Source organism: Rhinopithecus bieti, unplaced genomic scaffold (genome assembly GCF_001698545.2).
Source record: "Rhinopithecus bieti isolate Rb0 unplaced genomic scaffold, ASM169854v2 scaffold_77662, whole genome shotgun sequence".
In the NCBI taxonomy this organism is placed as follows: Eukaryota; Metazoa; Chordata; class Mammalia; order Primates; family Cercopithecidae; genus Rhinopithecus; species Rhinopithecus bieti.
In genome coordinates, this window is record NW_016829485.1 from 24565 (window position 1) to 45800 (window position 21236).

General features: G+C 43.2%; 1 protein-coding gene and 1 long non-coding RNA gene across 3 annotated transcripts in view; one reads left to right on the plus strand and one right to left on the minus strand.

Moving 5' to 3' along the window:
- ZNF12 (zinc finger protein 12) overlaps window positions 1-4864 on the plus strand; it is a 19015-nt gene extending 14151 nt beyond the window's left edge. For both annotated transcript variants that reach the window (XM_017864779.1, XM_017864778.1), the window contains exon 5: window positions 2077-4864. In XM_017864779.1, the coding sequence (XP_017720268.1) occupies window positions 2077-3932 (1856 nt within the window). In that variant the 3' untranslated portion in view covers window positions 3933-4864. The remainder of the gene's footprint in view (window positions 1-2076) is intronic.
- Window positions 4865-17954: 13090 nt separating this feature from the next.
- LOC108523997 (uncharacterized) overlaps window positions 17955-21236 on the minus strand; it is a 9738-nt gene continuing 6456 nt past the window's right edge. Inside the window, exon 3 of the long non-coding RNA XR_001883946.1 lies at window positions 17955-18235. This is a non-coding gene — a long non-coding RNA (uncharacterized LOC108523997). The remainder of the gene's footprint in view (window positions 18236-21236) is intronic.

The window sequence follows — 21236 nt, forward strand, 5'->3', positions numbered from 1 at the left end:
TTTTTTTTTTTTTTTTTTTTAGCATGGAAATCACCTACAAAGGTAGATTTTAAGAAGATGAAGGCAGGAAGTCAAGCAAACTGAGTGAAACAATAAGGGTGGAGACTGGAGGTGAAATGCGCTGGGCATTGATCAGACACACAGTGATCTTAGCATAAGGCAAGGATGCCTTAGATCATGACCTGTCTCTCCCAACTTGATGTAACATGAGAAGGTGTAAAGTGCAGACCCACTTCCTCCAAAACACCTCTCTACTTGGATGTACCTTAGGACCCTCCTTGTGCAACAAATAGCTTGCTTTTCTGCAACAGAATATTTTGGTAGATGACTGTCATCCTAGCTTAGAATCATATAATGATCCCAGGTGGCAAAAAGTATTGTTTCTCAGATTTTTTTCTTGTTGGGTCTGTTGATATTTTGGCAGTGGGTTCAGGGAAAGCACAGGTTATAGAGGCTACGGTTGATACTGTTTCACTTAATGTGCATGATAGCAAGTACAGTAGTCAGGTTCATCCAGACACTTCTAAGATAAGTAAAAATAAAATTGCTATTTTAGGAGCATGGTAAGGGATCTGATTTGTTTTGGCTTTTTTGTTTTGTTTTGTTTTTTGAGAACAGATTCTCACTCTGTCGCCCAGGCTGGGGTGTAGTGGGGTGATCTCGGCTCCCTGCAACCTCCACCTTCTGGGTTCAAGCGATTCTCCTGCCTCAGCCTTCCGAGTAGTTGGGACTACAGGCGCCCGCCACCACGCCTGGCTAATTTTTGTATTTTTAGTAGAGACAGAGTTTCACGATCATGGCCAGGCTGGTCTCGAACTCCTGACCTCAAGTGATCTGCCTGCCTTGGCCTCCCAAAGTACTGGGATTACAGGCATGAGCTACCATGTCCGGCCAGGGATCTGATTCGTAAGGTTTGTACACTAAATGCTACTCGGGAGTGGGAAAGCACTCACATTGAGAATTAAGTGATGGTAGTATGTCAGGGTGGGACTGGCTTAAGGAAATGGTCAGGAGATTGAAAGATGGGGAGAATAATTGCTAAGCTTATCAAGCATGTGTTTTGTGCCAGATGCTGCTCTGAGCATCATTAACTGCTGCAATCTTAAAACCACCTTCTGAGGTAGGTGCCATTATCTCCATTTGGCAGGTGAAGGATACTGACTACAGAGAATTGCTAAGTAGCTTGCTCTAGGCCACCTCACCAGAGTTCATGCTATTAAATATACTGTTCAAATAGGAACAAGTAGAATGTCATGGTCAGAATGAGTTTAGCATTCGATCATAGCATCATTAGAATACTAAAGTTTCCCGTTGATCTCATCGCTATCCTCACAAGAGAAGTCTATAGTACTGCAGACTATTTTATATTTCCTGTAGGATATATATATATTCCTGAGATTCTTCATCCAAGTGAAAAAGAACTACAGGGCGAATGCCCTGATTATAGGGCTCTTTCATTAAACATGAGGAGATTTAGTTTATTCTACTACGTGGAATGAGGAAAGAAGCCAAAATAGTTTGGAGGGATGTAGTCTAGTGAAAATGCTACCACAAAAATCTTAGTATACAGTGCTAACGCCTTCAGTTGTAATCTCTCTCAACTTGGTATCAAGTGATGTGGTATAAAGTACAGCTTTCCCGCCCCCTAAAGAAATCCCTGATTGAATACATCTTTTGACCCTCCTTGTCCAACAGCACTCCTCATCGCTCTGTCGGTATCTACCCCGTCAGCCATTCATCCAGCCTTCTTGCCTACCAGTCATCGTTCTGTGTTACATTTTATCTTCTATACCCAGTTTTGAACAAAATATAAAGTAGATCAAAAGTGCATGTGTTTTTGTTGGTTTACTTCCCCCTTTCTCCATTCCTAGAGGGGTGTGTGTGTGTGTGTGTGTGTGTGTGTGTAATTTTAAGCAAAAGAATAAAGGAGAAAAGTACACTTGGAATTATTTTCATCTGTTCATGAAGCTAGCATCTACTCACAATGAGATGCTTGTGTACAAGTCATATGAGTCTCATTCCATATCTCATATATAGGAAGATGTACAAAAGTTGGTTAATTTTGTCTCTCTTTAGATGAAGTCTGGCAAACTGATGACCTGATAGAGAGAATCCAGGAAGGCGAAAATAAACCTTCAAGCCAAACTGTGTTCATTGAGACCCTGATTGAAGACAGAGGTAATGTTCCTGGTAAAACTTTTGATGTAGAAACGAACCCTGTTCCTTCAGGAAAAACAGCCTATAGAAATAGCCTCTGTGACTCATGTGAAAAGTGTTTAGCATCTGTTTCAGAATATATTAGTAGTGATGGAAGCTATGCAAGAATGAAAGCTGATGAATGTAGTGGATGTGGGAAATCGCTCCTCCATATTAAGCTTGAGAAAACTCATCCAGGAGATAAAGCTTATGAATTTAATCAAAATGGGAAACCTTATACTCTAAACGAAGAAAGTCTTTATCAGAAAATTCATATTTTGGAGAAGCCTTTTGAATATATTGAATGCCAGAAAGCCTTCCAAAAGGACACTGTTTTTGTTAATCACATGGAAGGAAAGCCCTATAAGTGGAATGGATCTGAAATAGCCTTTCTCCAGATGTCGGACCTCACTGTACATCAAGCATCTCATTTGGAAATGAAGCCCTATGAATGCAGTGAATGTGGGAAATCCTTCTGTAAAAAGTCAAAATTTATTATACATCAGAGGACTCATACAGGAGAGAAACCTTACGAATGTAATCAGTGTGGGAAATCCTTCTGCCAGAAGGGAACCCTAACTGTGCATCAGAGAACACACACAGGGGAGAAGCCCTATGAATGTAATGAATGTGGGAAAAACTTTTACCAGAAGTTACACCTCATTCAGCATCAGAGAACTCACTCAGGAGAGAAGCCCTATGAATGTAGTTATTGTGGAAAATCCTTTTGCCAGAAGACACACCTCACACAACATCAGAGAACACATTCAGGAGAGAGACCTTATGTTTGTCATGACTGTGGGAAAACCTTCTCGCAGAAGTCAGCACTTAATGACCATCAGAAAATTCACACAGGTGTGAAACTCTACAAGTGTAGTGAATGTGGGAAATGCTTCTGCCGCAAGTCGACTCTCACGACCCACCTGAGGACCCACACAGGAGAGAAACCCTATGAATGTAATGAGTGTGGAAAATTCTTCTCTCGGTTGTCATATCTCACTGTACATTATAGAACTCATTCAGGAGAGAAACCCTATGAATGTAATGAATGTGGAAAAACTTTCTACCTGAATTCAGCCCTCATGAGACATCAGAGAGTGCACACAGGAGAGAAACCTTACGAATGTAACGAATGTGGAAAGTTATTCTCCCAGTTGTCATACCTCACTATACATCATAGAACTCATTCAGGAGTAAAACCCTATGAATGTAGTGAATGTGGGAAAACCTTCTACCAGAACTCAGCCCTTTGTAGACATAGGAGAATACACAAAGGCGAGAAGCCCTATGAATGTTACATATGTGGAAAATTCTTCTCTCAGATGTCATACCTCACTATACATCACAGAATTCATTCAGGAGAGAAGCCCTATGAATGTAGTGAATGTGGGAAAACCTTCTGCCAGAATTCAGCCCTTAATCGACATCAGAGAACACACACAGGAGAGAAAGCCTACGAATGTTATGAATGTGGGAAGTGCTTCTCTCAGATGTCCTATCTCACTATACATCATCGAATTCATTCAGGAGAGAAACCCTTTGAATGTAATGAGTGTGGAAAAGCCTTCTCTCGGATGTCATACCTCACTGTACACTACAGAACTCATTCAGGAGAGAAACCCTATGAGTGTACTGAATGTGGAAAAAAATTCTACCACAAATCAGCATTCAACAGCCATCAGAGAATTCACAGGAGAGGGAATATGAATGTAATAGATGTGGGAAGGCTTCTCTGAAGTCAGACCTCACTGTATAACAGAGAACCCTTTCAAAATAGTGAATCAGAAACTCCTGCCTGAAGTCAAACACCTTGTACATCAGAGAGCTCACACAGGTTACTGTGGCCATCCCCTTGTGTGTTGGACTCATAATCTGAAGACTCACAGAATGGAAACCATGATTATAACAAGACCACATGGTGTAACAATACTAGACTACAAACAAGTGACAATTTGTAAATATTAAGAATGTATATACACGTCGCCATGGATTGGAACTGTTTTGCATATCAGGGAATTCATAGCCAAGGGGACATCTACCAATATAAGAAATGTGGAAGACAGAAACCTTTGGAAACTGTTAATACTAAAAGACGTGTTTCTGATACAATAACAAATTTGAAAAGTAAAAAAAGAAGATTCCTGCTGTGAATAAACATACTCCTTGTGTAAATAGAAGCTGTAACGTCATCAGGATAGCTAGTTAAGTCGGTAACCTTAAACTCATGTAAGCAGTTCCCAAAGAACATAGGACTTATGTTTGGGGTAGAGGGTTGTTTTGTTTTTATTACATTACCTTACAGGAACTGTATGTTCACTTTGAATCATGTTTGAAAAAAGTGTATCCTTATTAATTTTGTAATTAATATGGTCAGAGTATTATAAACAGCACTAGGTTAATATCATTTCACAGGTATAAAGTATACTTTTTCTTGCACTCTTCTCTAGGATGTAATGCATTTGATCATTCTTAATGAACAATATCAGCCCTAAAGGACCAATGCTTTTTTAATGTTTTCAGCTGTACCTGAGTCAGCCAGAGAGATAATATCCGTGTATAAAAATAGATAGAAAACTTTGTTTAGGTAATTTAAAATTGTTGGCTGGGTGCAGTGGCTCAAGCCTGTAATCCCAGCACTTTGGGAGGCCAAGATGGGCAGATGACTAGGTCAGGAGATTGAGACCATCCTGGCTAACACGGTGAAACCCCGTCTCTACTAAAAAATATAAAAAACCAGCTGGGCAAGGTGGCGGGCGCCTGTAGTCCCAGCTACTCGGGAGGCTGAGGCAGGAGAATGGCGTAAACCCGGGAGGCGGAGCTTGCAGTGAGCTGAGATCCGGCCACTGCACTCCAGCTTGGGCGACAGAGCCAGACTGTCTCAAAAAAAAAAAATTGTTAACGCACAGTTCTCCAGGAGTGAGAAAATCATTGCACTCTATACAGTTTTAAGACATATATAAAATATTCCCATTTGTATCGTTTTTTTTCCTACTATTTTTTATTTGGACACTTACATAACAGTGCACAGCACGATGCTGTGTAACATAGGAATTAACTGTGTTTTCATTTGATATCATAGTGCTTTTAAATCTTGTGCTCTACTCCTTCCTGTTACCGAATGAAATAAGAACACATTCTAATAAGGGTTTGTGGCAGACAATGCTGAGTGACTTTCTTAGTCACTTCCTTCTCACTCCACTGGCTGTCTGGTTATCCGTTTATCCTCAAAAGGACGTAAGACAAATCCTGATTAGTTTTCACCAATGACACTCCCCTTCTCGTTGCCAGCAGTTGGTTTACAGTGGTCACAGGGCCCAATTCTAGACATAAAACAAACGATATACCTGACAGACCATTTCCAGAAAAGGTTTTCTCAAAACCCCAAGAATTCAAGCAAAGGGAAGTGGAATATTTTGGTGAACAGTACCTTGTCTGGATGTGGTGCCTGGTAACCATCTTTGAACAACGGATTATAGTTTCATCATGGCCTGAGCGGAAAGACCGAAAGACCCTGAGACCTGGATGATGTCTTTGAGCCACTAAACCAACCAGCCTTATAGCCACTCCTCCTTTGGACTGTTTCTTTTGTGAGAGACTAAACTTATTTTTAAGCCAGTTGATTTAGGATGCTCTGTTACTAATAACTGAAGACATTCTAATTGGTACAGACTTAAACCTTCATAGGAGTTACACAGTTCAGAAGTGGACTTTAGGTAAGTCATTTATTTTAAGCTGTTGATATAGAGATTTATTTTCTGTAAATTTTGACGTAAATAGTTTGAGCATTAGAAATCAATTTGAAACAATTAGATGTATGCTTCCTTGAACTGTCATATCGTTGACCTGCAAAATTCACCTTTGGAACGTGACACAATGTTAGGCATACCTCCTTTTTTCTAATACATGGGATAAATTTTGTTTGAGAGAATTTAATTTATGTGATTCATGTATCACTGCTACAGTGTTAGTTGACAACATATAGTATGAGGTAAGGATCTAATTTTGTTTTCTCTCACATGATTACTTGATAGCTGATCATCTGATTTATTTACTGCTTTACCACTGAGCTGAAATGCCATGTTTTTCATTTATTAAAATCACACATGGCTCCTGTTTTTGTTACCCAGCACTTTTTCTCCATATTCTTCAAGATGATTGTGAGTATGGTACATAACAGGAATTACATCTGGTAAGTTGTTAGTTTTGTGTAGGAACTCTATATTCATAGCATATTTGTGGAAATGGTATCTACAGAGGTTTCCCACACTGGCGTGTCATTATACCTTAATTGTACAATATGCATTTTCAGTAAAATATTTGAAAACTTTAAATAGCTTGGCATTTTCTTCTCCTATGGATCGCCTGCACATCAAAGGTTCTGGTACATATATAAGTGGTCCTGAACTGCCTCTTCAGTAATGTAGTCAGTGTTCATAGTAACATGTTTATAGTTGAAAAGATGCCAATGTTTTCATAAATTAATATTTTTGGCCCATCTTAAAATGAAGCCCACCAGGAAATACATTCTTAATATTATGTTGCTTTTTTCTTCCTATCACAGAGATAACTACATCAAAAATAAATTGCTTTTCCCTTCATTGACTATAAAGTGTATGTTTCCTGCCAAATTGATGCACTAGCACGGGCTGTTGGCTTGTGATAGCACAAGCCTGGAGGTGCTGTGGAAATAAGGGCGGTGTTTGGGTCCAGAGAACTAAGGACGTGAATGGGGCCCTTCTGTGGGAAAGGTCATGGCAGACAGAACAAATCTTAAAGAGCAGTTGAATTGTAATCTTTTTCCCTATACTTTCACGGTCCTCTGTAGTATGCCCAGCAAATTATAGCCCACCACGGAGCCTTCATAAGCTAGGAGAGCAGCTCGGTGCTATGGGAGCACTTAGGTTCCATTAGAGCATCCTCTGCTCACTTCCAAAGCCAGTCATGGCCAGGTGCGGTGGCTCATGCCTGTAATCCCAGCACTTTGGGAGGCTGAGGCAGGTGGATCACGAGGTCAGGAGATTGAGACTATCCTGGCTAACATGGTGTAACCCCATCTCTACTAAAAATACAAAAAAAAAAATTAGCTGGGCGTGGTGGCAGGTGCCTGTGGTCCCAGCTACTCAGGAGGCTGAGGCAAGAGAATGGCATGAACCTGAGAGGCGGAGCTTGCAGTGAGCCGAGATCCACCACTGCACTCCAGCCTGGGCAACCAAGTGAGACTCCGTCTCAGGAAAAAAAGCCAGTCATTGCTGTGACTGGAGACATTCTCTTTTTTTTATTATTTTTTTTAAGACAGACTGAGCCTTGCTCTGGCATGATCTCAGCTCATTGCAAACTCTGCCTCCTGGGTTCAAGCGATTCTCCTGCCTCAGCCTCCCAAATAGCTGAGATTATAGACTTGCCACCGCGCCTAGCTAATTCTTGTATTTTTAGTAGAGATGGGGTTTCACCTCGTTGGCTGGGATGGTCTCAATCTCTTGACCTCGTGATCTGCCCACCTCGCCTTCCCAAAGTGCTGGGATTACAGGCATGAGCGACCACGCCCAGTCAACTGGAGACATCTGAAGGAGGCAGTGCTTAGTGTGATCATGTCAAGTGGCATCCTGAGGGTCAGTCAAGGAGGGTGGTCTCATTCCAGGCAGTGGCGATAGGGGATTTTTTTCTGTAACACACTCCTCCACTTAAATCCACCCAAGAGGAAGAAACAGGAGAATTAGGCCTTCTCCCTGGTACTCATTCTCAGCCAGGATTTTTGCAGTATCCAAGTAAAACTTCAGGAAAGTAGTCAGACACATGAGGAATTGGGACTAAGAGACAGTACACTATACCCTCTACATGAAAAGGCCTAACGTAATGAAATACAGGCATCCAGACAGATTTCAAAATGTTCTTAATACATATCTTTTTTTATTTTTTGAGATGGAATCTCACTGTGTCACCCAGGCTGGAGTACAGTGGTGTGATCTCAGCTTACTACAGCCTCCACCTCCCAGGTTCCAGTGATTCTCCTGTCCCAGCCTCCTGAGTAGGATTACAGGCACATGCCGCCATGCCTGGCTAATGTTTGTATTTTCAGTAGAGATGGGGTTTCACTATATTGGCCAAGCTGGTCTTGAACTCCTGACCTCAAGTGATCCACCCATCTTGGCCTCCCAGTGTGTTGTAATTACAGGCTTGAGCCACTGTGCACAGCCTTAATACGTATCTTTGAAGAACAATATAAAGATGAATGGGATGTGTGTAAAAATATAGTTACCAAAAGAAAAGTGTATTGTTGAGCATGCATAATCGACATGAAGGAAATAATAGACGAGACTGATAGAAGCGATACACCCAAAGAACAAGTTAGTAGGCTCTATTTTAATGGCAGATATTTTTTCTAGGACACCAGAAGAAATAAATAAACGGAAAGTGAAAAATCAAAAACTGAGACGTAGCAGATAGTAGAAATAACCATATACTAGGATTCCCAAAAGAAAAAGAGACAACATGCAAGGAAAATATATGAATTAAAATTTTCTTGTAATTGAAAAAGAGATTGATGTGGTGCCAAATGGAAAAGTAAAGAAAATCTTTTTCCATCCTTTTTTTCGTTCATAACCTAAATGATTTTATCAAATGTTCTACCTGCAAAACCAGCACTTCTAACTGCTGCCCCATCGTCATGATGAAATTCCTTATATATACATCCTTATGTGAATGAACTTCCCTGGCACATATAAACTGATGGTATACATTGCATAAGGCATAGATATTAATTTTTTTGTTTTGTTTTTGAGGCAGAGTCTCGCTCTGTCACCAGGCTGGAGTACAGTGGCCAGATCTCAGCTCACTGCAAGCTCTGCCCCCCGGGTTCAAGTGATTCCCCTGCTTCAGCCTCCCGGGTAGCTGGGATGACAGGCGCACACCACCACACCCAGCTAATTTTTTGTATTTTAGTAGAGATGGGGTTTCACCATGTTGGCCAGGATGGTCTCAATCTGTCCTCGTGATCTGCCCGCCTCGGCCTCCGAAAGTGCTGGAATTACAGGCATGAGCCACTGCGCCAGGCCGACATTAATTTTAAAAGGTATTGATTGCCTGGTCACTTCCTTAGAGTGGGTGTCATTTTACAGCACAAAATCTTTTCAATTACCATTCACATCTTCAGCAATATTTACTATATGTACCTGTAATTTTTGCTGTTCTGAAGGATGTGAATGGGGTATTTTGTTGTTTCAACTTGCATTTTCTAACCACTAATTTCAGGTATAGATTATATCCTTTTTCTTTTTTGTATACTTCCCTTTTATTAATTACTGGCTGAATATCCTCATATATTCTATTTGTTGGTTTTACTTTAGATTAAGCAAATTTTTCTTTTTCCTTTTTTTTTTCCTTCCTTTTCTGAGACAGAGTCTCACTCTGTCGCCCAGGCTGGAATATAGTGGTGTGATCTCAGCTCACTGCAAGCTCCGCCTCCCGGGTTCACGCCATTCTTCTGCCTCAGCCTCACGAGTAACTGGGACTACAGGCACGGCACCTGCCACCACGCCCAGCTAACTTTTTGTATTTTTAGTAGAGATGGGGTTTCACCGTGTTAGCCAGGATGGTCTTGATCTCCCCACCTCGTGGCCTAGGCCTCCCGAAGTGCCGGGATTACAGGCATGAGCCACCATGCCCGGCTGCCAATTTTTCTTTATAGACTGGAATTTCTTCATAACAAGATTTGTGAGCCTAGGTGAACATCCTTAGCAGAGATAAGTAAAATGTGATACAAGCAGTAGAAAGCTGTGAGCAGTTAGAAGTAAAATGCTAGACTGGCATGTAGCACATTTGATAAAAATCTCTTAGATACGAGTGGGAAAACTGATAGAAGATTTAATATAACTAAGCAAAATGTCAAAATTTCTCATACATACACACTCATCTATTATATAGGTTTAGAACACTACTTAACATCATCAATTTCATGTATTGCCTATGGGGGAGGGAATGAGGTGGGGTCTGGTATGAAGAGGAAAGAAAATCAGGTAAAATAGGAGAGGGGTTTGTCTGAATCTACTGTTGCTGTAACTGAGTAGCTAAGACTGGGTAATTTATAAAGGTAAGACATTGATTTAACCGTTCTGGAGACTGGCAAGTCCGAGGTCTAGGGGCTGCGTCTGTTAGCAGCCTTCATGCTGGCGGTGACTCTGCAGAGTCCTGAGGGGCAAAGGGCCTCACACTGTGAAGGGGCTCATGAGAGCCCACCTGGCTTTTTCTAGTGATCACTCACTCACTCTGGATAAACCATTAATCCATTAACCCATTAATGCATTAGCTTCTTCATAGGGCAGAGCCATGAGGGCTCATTGGGTCATGAGGACCCAATCTCTCTCAAAAATGCCACCTTTAGTTCTGTAGGGGACAACCATTCAAATCATAGCCAGGTCCTCGCAGAAGCCAACATTGATCACGCCTGGAATCCCAGCACTTTGGGAGGCCGAGCTCGGTGAATCACTTGAGGTCAGGAGTTCAAGACCAGCCTGGCCAACATGGTGAAATCCCATCTCTACTAAAAATACAAAAATTAGCCAGGCACGGTGGTGCACGCCTATAGTCCCCGCTACTCGGCAGCGTGAAGCAGGAGAATCGCATCACTTGAACCCAGAGGAAGAGGTTACAGTGAGCTGAGATTGCGCCACTGCACTCCAGCCTGGGTGACAGAGTGAGACTCCATCTTTAAAAAAAAAAAAGTAACCAGTGTTGATAATAAGTACTCTGTTCAGTTCTAGCCAGATTTTCATGGCTCAGGTGCCTAAGTGAAGCCTGTGCCTTTTTTAGCAGCTTTGCCCTGTGCCAGCCTTCATGGGAATGCTTGGACTGCTCAAACTGCTGGAAACATCCTTGCTTTGTTGAACAAATACTCCCATCGATGAGTATCTGCATCGCATGACAGAACTCTGTAACAGACTGCTAATTGCATGATAGTGTTCCCCCTCTTTTGTAGGATTCCCCCTTCTTCAAGTTTCAGCTGGGCACCTAATGAGATTTCTTTTATTTTTATGTTTTTAGAGGCAGACTTACTCTATTTCCCAGGCTGGAGCACAGTGGTGTTCACTGAAGCCTCCAATTACTGGGCTCAGGTGATCCTCCCCACTCAGCCTTCCAGATAGCTGGGACTTCAGATGTGTGCCACCATGCCCAGTTTTTGTTTTGTTTTTGGTAGAGAAAGAGTTACTATGTTGTTCAGGCTGTAGCTGGAGAGTTCATTTCTCCACTTTCCTCTTCGCTAGCTGTGGCCAGGTGACTCGGTTTTGGCCCTCAGGACGTGAGTAGACAGCTGGACAAATGGACAGGTAAGATGGGAAAGCAAAGCCTTAGGATGTGACAGAGTTGCCTAGATGCCTGTCAGGACCAGAGCAGGGGGAAGATGACAGAGACAACTGTCCAGGCAGATATGATACCTGCCAGCCATTTGCACAAATGGGGCCCTCATGACACATTGTCACCAGTGGGGTTGGGTGGAATTGTTGCATCACTTGCCACAGGTGAGGTGGCCAAAAAGCCAGTGTGCCTTCTCCATCCTCTCTCCCTTTCTGCTAATGAGGAGACTGACCTTGGAAACCTTATGAAGGAGAACTGAGAAGCCACTGATAGAAAAACTGAAGTCCCTGGAAGCCAATTGAAAACTGAAGTTCAATTGTGTGAGCTGTTAACGTTTGCATTTGTTAAGAGGAAATACCACTCAAACAATGGAGAAGGCATCCAGCAAATGCCTCTAACTTCAACGAAAAATTCCTCCTACCCCATCTGGAAGCTGCAAGTCCCTGGGTAAAGCAGTTGGTAAAAAAGTCAACCTCTAGGGCATTCAAATTAGGTGCCACCTTCCCCAAAGAAAGCTAGAAAGGAGACAATTGGAAGGAAGATGAGAAGGAAGATGAGGCAGGCCTGGGGCCCCAGGAATGCTCAGTGGGGCATGGTGATGTCCCTGGGGTCGGGGAGAGCAGCTGGAGTGACCCCCCCAGTCTCTGGTCATCAAGGGATTGTTCAGGCCAGTTGGATTGAGTGGCCCCCCTCAGTGGGCAGTTCATTGAGGTTAAATTTAAATGCAAATTTAATCACAATCCCTACAGGCTTTGGAAAGAAGAGCCTGGTGAGTCTATTCTAAAAATCATCTCTCAGAATGAACTGCAGGAAAAGCCAAAAAGTTTGAAAAACAGGATTGTCCTTCGATGTACTGAAAAGATTAGAAAGCAAGAGGAATTGGAACATGATCTTCTTTAGCATAATTATAAAGTATTAATGGTTCAGTAAAATAGAATAAAACTCAGAATTAGAGTATGGTCACACACCACATAACATTTTGATCAGTGATGGACCAGATATACAACAGTGGTCTCATAAGATTATAATATGGCATTTTACTGTGCCTTTTCTGTGTTGAGATACACAAATGCAACTGTGTTACCGTTGCCTAGCGTATTCAGTACAGTCACATGCTGTTGAGGTTTGTAGCCTTTTTTAGCGGCTTTGCCCTGTGCCAGCCTTCATGGAAGGCCATCCCATACAGCCCAGACGGTAGGCTTTACCATGTAGGTTTGTGTAAGCACGCTGACGTTCACATTTCTCAGAATATATCCCTGTTAAGCAAAGTGTAACGGGACTCACAAGCTATGTCTAAGCAGGACTAAAACTGTAAATTAGACAAAAACCAATAAAACCAAGCTGCTGACAACTCCCGAGTGAAACAAAAAAAAAAAGGCTCTACAATGACCCATTACAAACTCCCAACAACTGTCATTAGCCTTTCTTACATTGAATGTCCTTCCCCGGTAAAATCAAGATGAGCCAAAAGGATGGTGGAATGAATGAATGGGCACCCAGAGAACTCTCAGCTCTCGGGGTTTTCAGCTTCTCCTTCTACAAAGATGTGAGAAAGAGTACTGAGCACACAAAAAGCAAAGACACTACTAACAATGACCTACCCCATGATAAAAATACTATTTCAGATGGGAGCAGTGGCTCACGCCTATAATCCCAGCACTTTGGGAGGCTGAGGTGAGTGGATCATCTGAGGTCATGAGTTTGACACCAGCCTGGCCAACATGGTGAAACCCCATCTCTACTAAAAGGAAATATATAAAAATTAGCCAGACGTGGTGGCAGGTGCCTGCAGTTCCAGCTACTCGGGAGGCTGAGGCAGGAGAATCGTTTGAACCCAGGAGGCAGAGGTTGCAGTGAGCCGAGATCATGCCACTGCATTCCAGCCTGCGCGACAAGAGCAAGACTTCATCTCAAAAAAAAAAAAAAAGTACTTCAAACCAGGGACAAAGAGATGGATTTCTTAAATGGTATAAGAACAACTAGCAATTCATTGCAAAAGTAAAGATGACATCCATACGTGAATCCAGACCTTGTCAAGAAAAAAAGGCAATGAATAATTTGATCAATTAAAAATGACATTTGAGATGAAGAGAAAGAATACTTAATATGCAACTAATTTCCAAAAGAACATTTTCTGCTCTGGATTCTTACAAATAAGAAATAACATCACAGTTGTCCCTTAGTATCCTTGGGGGGGACTGTTTCCAGCACCCCCTGTGGATACCAAACTCTGTGCATACAAATGTTTCCAAGTTGACTCTTTGGAACCTGTATACAAAGTTGGCCCTCTGTATCCTCAGGTTTGCATTCTGTGAATACTATAGTTTTGAGCTGTATATGGTTGCAGATGTGGAACCTGCAGATAAGGAGGGCCACCTACTGGGAAAAAAGAAAAAAACAAAAACTACTTACAAGTGGACCCGCTCAGTCTAGACCCGTATTGTTCAAGGGTACCTGTATTTCCTTATTACATAGAAATTTACAGAGCAGAAAGCAGCCGCTGAATCATTTTTTCAAAATCATTCTTGCCCCCAAATCACTGTGGCTAACACTTCTGAATTACACAACTTCTTTTTAAAAATGTATCCTGTCATCACAGCAATTTAGGAGGCCAAGACGAGAGGATCACTTAAGCCCAGGAAATCAAGACCAGCCTGGGCAACACAGAGACTACAAACAAAAACTATACCTCTTCAAAGTCAGGATGCCTTATAGCTCCAAGTCACAGAAAAATCTCAACTCCAACAGGCTTACGCAATCAGAAAAATTAATTACCTCAAATGCCTAATCCAGAGCCACCTCAGTGTGGGTTAAATCAGTGTTTCATACCATCAGTGGCCAAGCTCTTCTATCTCTGCTCACCAGCCTCCAACTACAGCCCTGGGCCACAAGACGCAACCAATGGATGTATTCAGAAGGGCGATGTGATTCAGCTCATGTCTTTTATCAATGATAAATCCTTTCCCACAAATCATACAGAACACTTCCCTACACATCCTAGAGGTCGTATGCCCAACCCAAACAATCCCTGTTGTGGAGGGGAAACAAGCCCCATCAAGGCTTTCATGCAACGAAGCAGCAGAGAGCAGTCTGCCCCCCTGCTGCAAGGAAATCCAGGTAGAGGAGGGAGAACGAATGAGAGCACGACAGCTGCCACCCTGTTGGCAAATGGTTCCTGGGCTCCTACCACTTGGGCTATGCCATGTACCTCTGGAGGCACCACTTAGAAATGTGTCAGTAGAAGGCCGGGCGCAGTGGCTCAAGCCTGTAATCCCAGCACTTTGGGAGGCCGAGACGGGCGGATCACAAGGTCAGGAGATCGAGACCATCCTGGCTAACATGGTGAAACTCCGTCTCTACTAAAAATACAAAAAAAACTAGCCGGGCAAGGTGGCGGGCGCCTGTAGTCCCAGCTACTTGGGAGGCTGAGGCGAGAGAATGGCGTGAACCCGGGAGGCAGCGGAGCTTGCAGTGAGCTGAGATGCGGCCACTGCACTCCAGCCCAGGCAACACAGCGAGACTCCGTCTCAAAAAAAAAAAAAAAAAAGAAAAGAAATGTGTCAGTAGAAAGAGAAGCGCATTTTCTTTATACAATACTATTTTCACTGTCAGTGTAATGAGCACTACTGTTTGCACCTAGTTCTTAACACAAGCTTGAGTTGTTAATGGTATACCCTGCCTTTGCATTATTTCTTTTTTTGTGATAGAGTCTTGCTCTGTTGCCTAGACTGGAGTGCAGTGGCACGACCACAGCTCACTGCAAACCCAAACTCCCAGGCTCAAAGATCTTCCTGCCTCAGCCTCCCAAGTACCTGGGACCACAGGTGGACACCACCATGTCTGACTAATTTTTCAATTTTTTATAGAGACGGTGGACTCGCTGTGTTGCCCAGGCTGGTCTTGAACTCTTGGGCTCAAATAATCCTTCTGCCTCAATTTCCCAAAGTGCTAGGATTACAGGCATGAGCCACCATGACCAGCCTTTGGTTACGTGCTGTTTTTATTGAAGTGACTAAAACCCAAAACAGTTGAACACTTTAAAAGGTACTCTTTGGCTTCTTTATTGACAAGCAGATCAATAACCACGGGCAGAGCTATTTATATATGCCAAGGAACAGTAACAGAATTGCTAAGTGGTGCAGTTCTTCTCCAAAACTTTTTATCATAAAATTTGTCAAACACAACTCTTTTAAGAAAAACAGCCATGTGCCTGCCAGATCAACACTCGCTTTATCTATGCATGCATCTTTTCCTGAACCACTTCAAGGCTGCAGACATCAAGCCAGTTCATCTTTCTATATTCAGCACGTTTGCCCTTGAAAACAGTGCCTCCACCTTTTCTCTCTTTTAAAATGATGTCAGCGGCCAGGCATGGTGGCTCACACCTGTAATCCCAACACTTTGGGAGGCCGAGGTGGGCGGATCACGAGGTCAGGAGATTGAGACCATCCTGGCTAACATGGTGAAACCCCATCTCTACTAAAATACAAAAAATTAGCCGGGTGCGGTGGTGGGTGCCTGTAGTCACAGCTACTCAGGAGGCAGAGGCAGGAGAATGGCATGAACCCGGGAGGTGGAGCTTACAGTGAGCTGAGATCGCGCCACTGCACTCCAGCCTGGGCGACAGAGCCAGACTCCATCTNAACACAACTCTTTTAAGAAAAACAGCCATGTGCCTGCCAGATCAACACTCGCTTTATCTATGCATGCATCTTTTTCCTGAACCACTTCAAGGCTGCAGACATCAAGCCAGTTCATCTTTCTATATTCAGCACGTTTGCCCTTGAAAAACAGTGCCTCCACCTTTTCTCTCTTTTTAAAAATGATGTCAGCGGCCAGGCATGGTGGCTCACACCTGTAATCCCAACACTTTGGGAGGCCGAGGTGGGCGGATCACGAGGTCAGGAGATTGAGACCATCCTGGCTAACATGGTGAAACCCCATCTCTACTAAAATACAAAAAATTAGCCGGGTGCGGTGGTGGGTGCCTGTAGTCACAGCTACTCAGGAGGCAGAGGCAGGAGAATGGCATGAACCCGGGAGGTGGAGCTTGCAGTGAGCTGAGATCGCGCCACTGCACTCCAGCCTGGGCGACAGAGCCAGACTCCATCTCAAAAAAAAAAAAAAAAAAGATTTCAGCTTTTGAAGAGACCTAGCCAGGTGTCTTCTAAATGTCCCATATTCTGATTTGTTTTTTCGACTGAAGTTGTTCCTCTATCTCCTGTATTTCCTGAAAACTAAAAGTTAGGTTGAAACACTTGATTCAATTCAGGTGAAATATTCTGGCCAAAATACTACCAGAAAATGCAACTACTTTGTATTGTATTTCATCAAGAGGCACATAATGTCACTAACATTAATAATATTTTGCTCAACTGGTCAAAGTGGGACAATCGTTGCATTGTAAAGGCACCCTTCTTTCCACATTCAGTGACGCATCTGCAGGTGATACTCTGGCACTACACAAGCATCCTGTTTCCCTCACATCTAATGACCGTAGCATCCATTGATCAGTGCCTAAATGCACTACGCATTGCAAATTAATGGCTTTTCAAAATCTGTCATTCCATCTGCATTTATTAGCTGACATTATTCTATAACAAGTAGCTTTCCATGACTGGAGATAAACAATTGATCCTACTAAAAGGACAGGGTGAAAATCTAATTCCTTCCCTCTAATTAAAAAGTAAGGAGTTTGTGTGAGATCCACCACCAATCATGGAAATGCCTTTAGTCTCTCTCTTTTTTGCATCACTATGGACTTCAAGGTTTTTTTTTTTTTTTTTTTTTTTTTGAGGTGGAGTTTTGCTCTTGTCGCCCAGGCTGGAGTGCAATGGCACAATCTCGGTTCACTGCAATCTCTGCCTCCCAGGTTCAAGCGATCCTCCTGCCTCAGCCTCCCGAGTAGCTGGAATTACAGGAATGCGCCACTGTGCCCGGCTAATTTTGTATTTTTAGTAGAAATGGGGTTTCTCCATGTTAGTCAGGCTGGTCTCGAACTCCTGACCTCAGGTGATCCACCCGTCTCAGCCTCCTAAAGCGCTGGGATTACAGGCGTGAGTCACCGCGCCCGGCCTTTTTTTTTGGTTTTTTTTTTTTTGAGATGGAGTCTCCCTCTGTCGCCCAGGCTGGAGTACAGTGGCGCGATCTCGGCTCACTGCAAGCTCCGCCTCCTGAGTTCACGCCATTCTCCTGCCTTAGCCTCCCGAGTAGGTGGAACTGGCCCACCACCACGCCCGGCTGATTTTTTTTGTATTTTTAGTAAAGACGGGGTTTCACTGTGTTAGCCAGGATGGTCTCGATCTCCTGACCTCGTGATCCGCCCACCTCGGCCTCCCAAAGTGCTGGGATTACAGGCATTAGCCACTGCGCCCGGCTAGAATTTTCTTTATTCAGAATGTTATTGTCAGTTACTGTCATTGTTTTTGTTCACCAAAGCGCTTCACGTTTGGCCAGGGGAGCCCCTTCTAGCTATAGCTTCTGTTCCCGTTCTCACATTACTGTGAATCTTTTGAGTGCTTCCCTGGTTTCTGACCCAGGACGTTCCAGGCTTACCTTGAGCACTTCAGGACCCAGACCTAGACCAGCTGTTGCTCCAAGGAGTCCTGGTTCCTTGCATGGCCATGTTGAGGGCTGAATTTGCTCATCACTACAGGGGAACCATTGGTTCTGCGCCCTCCCGTGAACAGACCTAGGAAATAAATGTATTTTTAAAATCATGAGTCATATTTTCAATATATATTCATCATTATGGGGAGTTTTATATAACTACTTCGAGTTGTTATAGTCACGTCTTAAAGTGGACATTTTGGTCCCCCCCAGTAACTTTCACAATTTATTTTGCTTTATCCTAGAACTATTTGAATCTATTCCCACAAAATAGGTTGGAAATAACGCCAATATTACTAACGTGGAAATTAATGAGTGACACCTGTCATTTTTTTTTTTAGTTCTTTTTGTCCCAAAACAGAAAAAAAATCCCACTAAGTGCTCATAATACTGCATTTAAAAGTCTATTGAAAGAATGAGCTCTTCTACTTAGTGAAGTTACCCATTTGATATAAACTTCACTTGATTTCTTCTTCGCCTTCAATTTCAAAATGTGCTGAGTATGTAAATTACTCATATTTATCCAAAAGTCAAAACTTCACAAAAAGGTATACTTGAAGAAGCCTTGTCTCTATCCTCAGCCCCGCCACCCTGTTCACTCCTATTTCCATACGTATTCATTTTTTAGTTTGTAACTTACTCTTCAGGTTTGTAGTTTGTAGTTTATACTTATTTGCAAAATATATGTATTATATAAAATATATTGGCCAGGCACAGTAGCTCATGCCTGTAATCTCAGCACTTTGGGAGACTGAGGCAGGAAGACCGCTTGAGCCCAGGAGTTCATGTCCAGCCTGGGCAACATAGTGAGCCCCATCTCTACAAAAAATTTAAAAATTTTAAAAAATAAACATATATAATAGAGAAATATATACACAAAATATCTATGTAAATTTTACATATTATTTCTTCCCCTCAATTCTCACACAAAAGACAGCAAGCCACATAATTTTCTGTACTCTGCATTTCTCAATAACATATTGTGTACTTCAAATTTGTCATACATGTCACATATCAAGTATACTGTACTATTAAGATACAAAGAGGCCAGACACAGTGGCTCATGCCTGTAATCCCAGCACATTGGGAGGCCAAGGCGGGCAGATCACTTGAGGTTAGGAGTTTGAAACCAGCCTGCCCAGGCCAGGTGCGGTGGCTCAAGCCTGTAATCCCAGCACTTGGGGAGGCCGAGATGGGCGGATCACGAGGTCAGGAGATCGAGACCATCCCAGCTAACACGGTGAAACACCGTCTCTACTAAAAAGATACAAAAAACTAGCCAGGTGAGGTGGTGGGCGCCTGTAGTCCCAGCTACTCCGGAGGCTGGGGCAGGAGAATGGCGTAAACCCGGGAGGCGGAGCTTGTAGTGAGCTGAGATCCGGCCACTGCACTCCAGCCCAGGCAACAGAGCGAGACTCCGTCTCAAAAAAAAAAAAAAAAAAGAAACCAGCCTGCCCAACATGAAGAAACCCTGTCTCTACTAAAAATACAAAAATTAGCTGGGCGTGGTGCCAGGCACCTGTAATCCCAGCTACTCCTAAGGCTGAAGCAGGAAGAATCACTAGACACCGGGAGGCAGAGATGGCAGTGAAGCGAGATTGTGCCATTGCACTCCAGCTTGGGCAACAGAGAGCGAGCTAGACTCTGACTCAAACACAAATGAACAAACAAAAAGATACAAAGAAACACTGGAGGCATTTCCTGTGGTAGATCTGTTACAACAGTTCTTAAGCTATGGAGAGAGATTTCCTGCTGACTGCTCTGTGGAGTTTCACTATGTAAATCAAACACAGGCCATGTATTTATCTTGTATGTTTCTCACTAACAAATGTACCCATCTTACCTCAAGTACTCAAATGTCTAATACCGTCAGCCTGCGGCAACAACTTGTTTTTCAAAAGCCTTCATATTCCAACAATGAACGTCATTAGCATTAGATGTATCATATATTACATTTTCTAAATGTGGTACCTGAAATGTGACTTCTAGTATTGCAGTATTTGTAGAGAAAAAAAAAAAAAGTATCTCAGCCGGGCGCGGTGGCTCATGCCTGTAATCCCAGCACTTTGGGAGGCCGAGGCAGGTAGATCACTAGGTCAGGAGATTGAGACCATCCTGGCTAACATGGTGAAACCCCGTCTCTACTAAAAACACAAAAAAATTAGCCAGGCGTGGTGACGGGCACCTGTAGTCCCAGCTACTCGGGAGGCTGAGGCAGGAGAATGGCGTGAACTCGAAAGGCAGAGCTTGCAGTGAGCCGAGATCACGCCACTGCACTCCAGCTCAGGTGACAGAGCAAGACTCCGTCTAAAAAAAAAAAAGCCAGGTGTGGTGATATGCGCCTGTAGTCTTAGCTACTCAGGAGGTTGAGGTGGGAGGATCACTTGAGCCCAGGAGGTCGAGGCTGCAGTGAGCTATGATCGTGCCACTGCCCTCTAGCCTGGGTGACAGATTAAGACGTCTTCAAAACAAACAAAGACCAAAAATACCAAAGGCAGTGGGAACGTTCTGTGTTATCAATGGGGAAGTGGTCACATGAGTGTAACCATTAGTCAAAACTCATCAGATCCTGCCCTTAACCCACGTTATTTTACTGTGTGTAAATCATACCTCAAGGCCAGGTGCAGTGGCTCACACCTGTAATCCCAGCACTTTGGGAGGCTGAGACGGGTGGATCACTTGGGGTCAGGAGTTTGAGACCATCCTGGCCAACATGGTGAAAACCCATCTCTACTAAAAGTACGATAACCAGCCAGACGTGCTGGCACATACCTATAATCCCAGCTAGTTGGGAGACTGAGGCAGTAGAATTGCTAAAACCCAGGAGGCAGAGGTTGCAATGAGCTGAGATTGCACTACTGCACTCCAGTGTGGGCAAAGAAGCGAGACCCATCTCAAAAAAATATATATATATATGCCTCAATAAAAAAGGACAAGGACAGGCACAGTGGCTCATGCCTGTAATCCTAGCACTTTGGGAGGTTGAGGCAGGAGGATCACTTAAGCCCAAGACTTTGAAACCAGCCTGGACAAGATGGTGAGACCCTGACTCTACAGAATTTTTTTTTTTTTTTTTTTTTTTT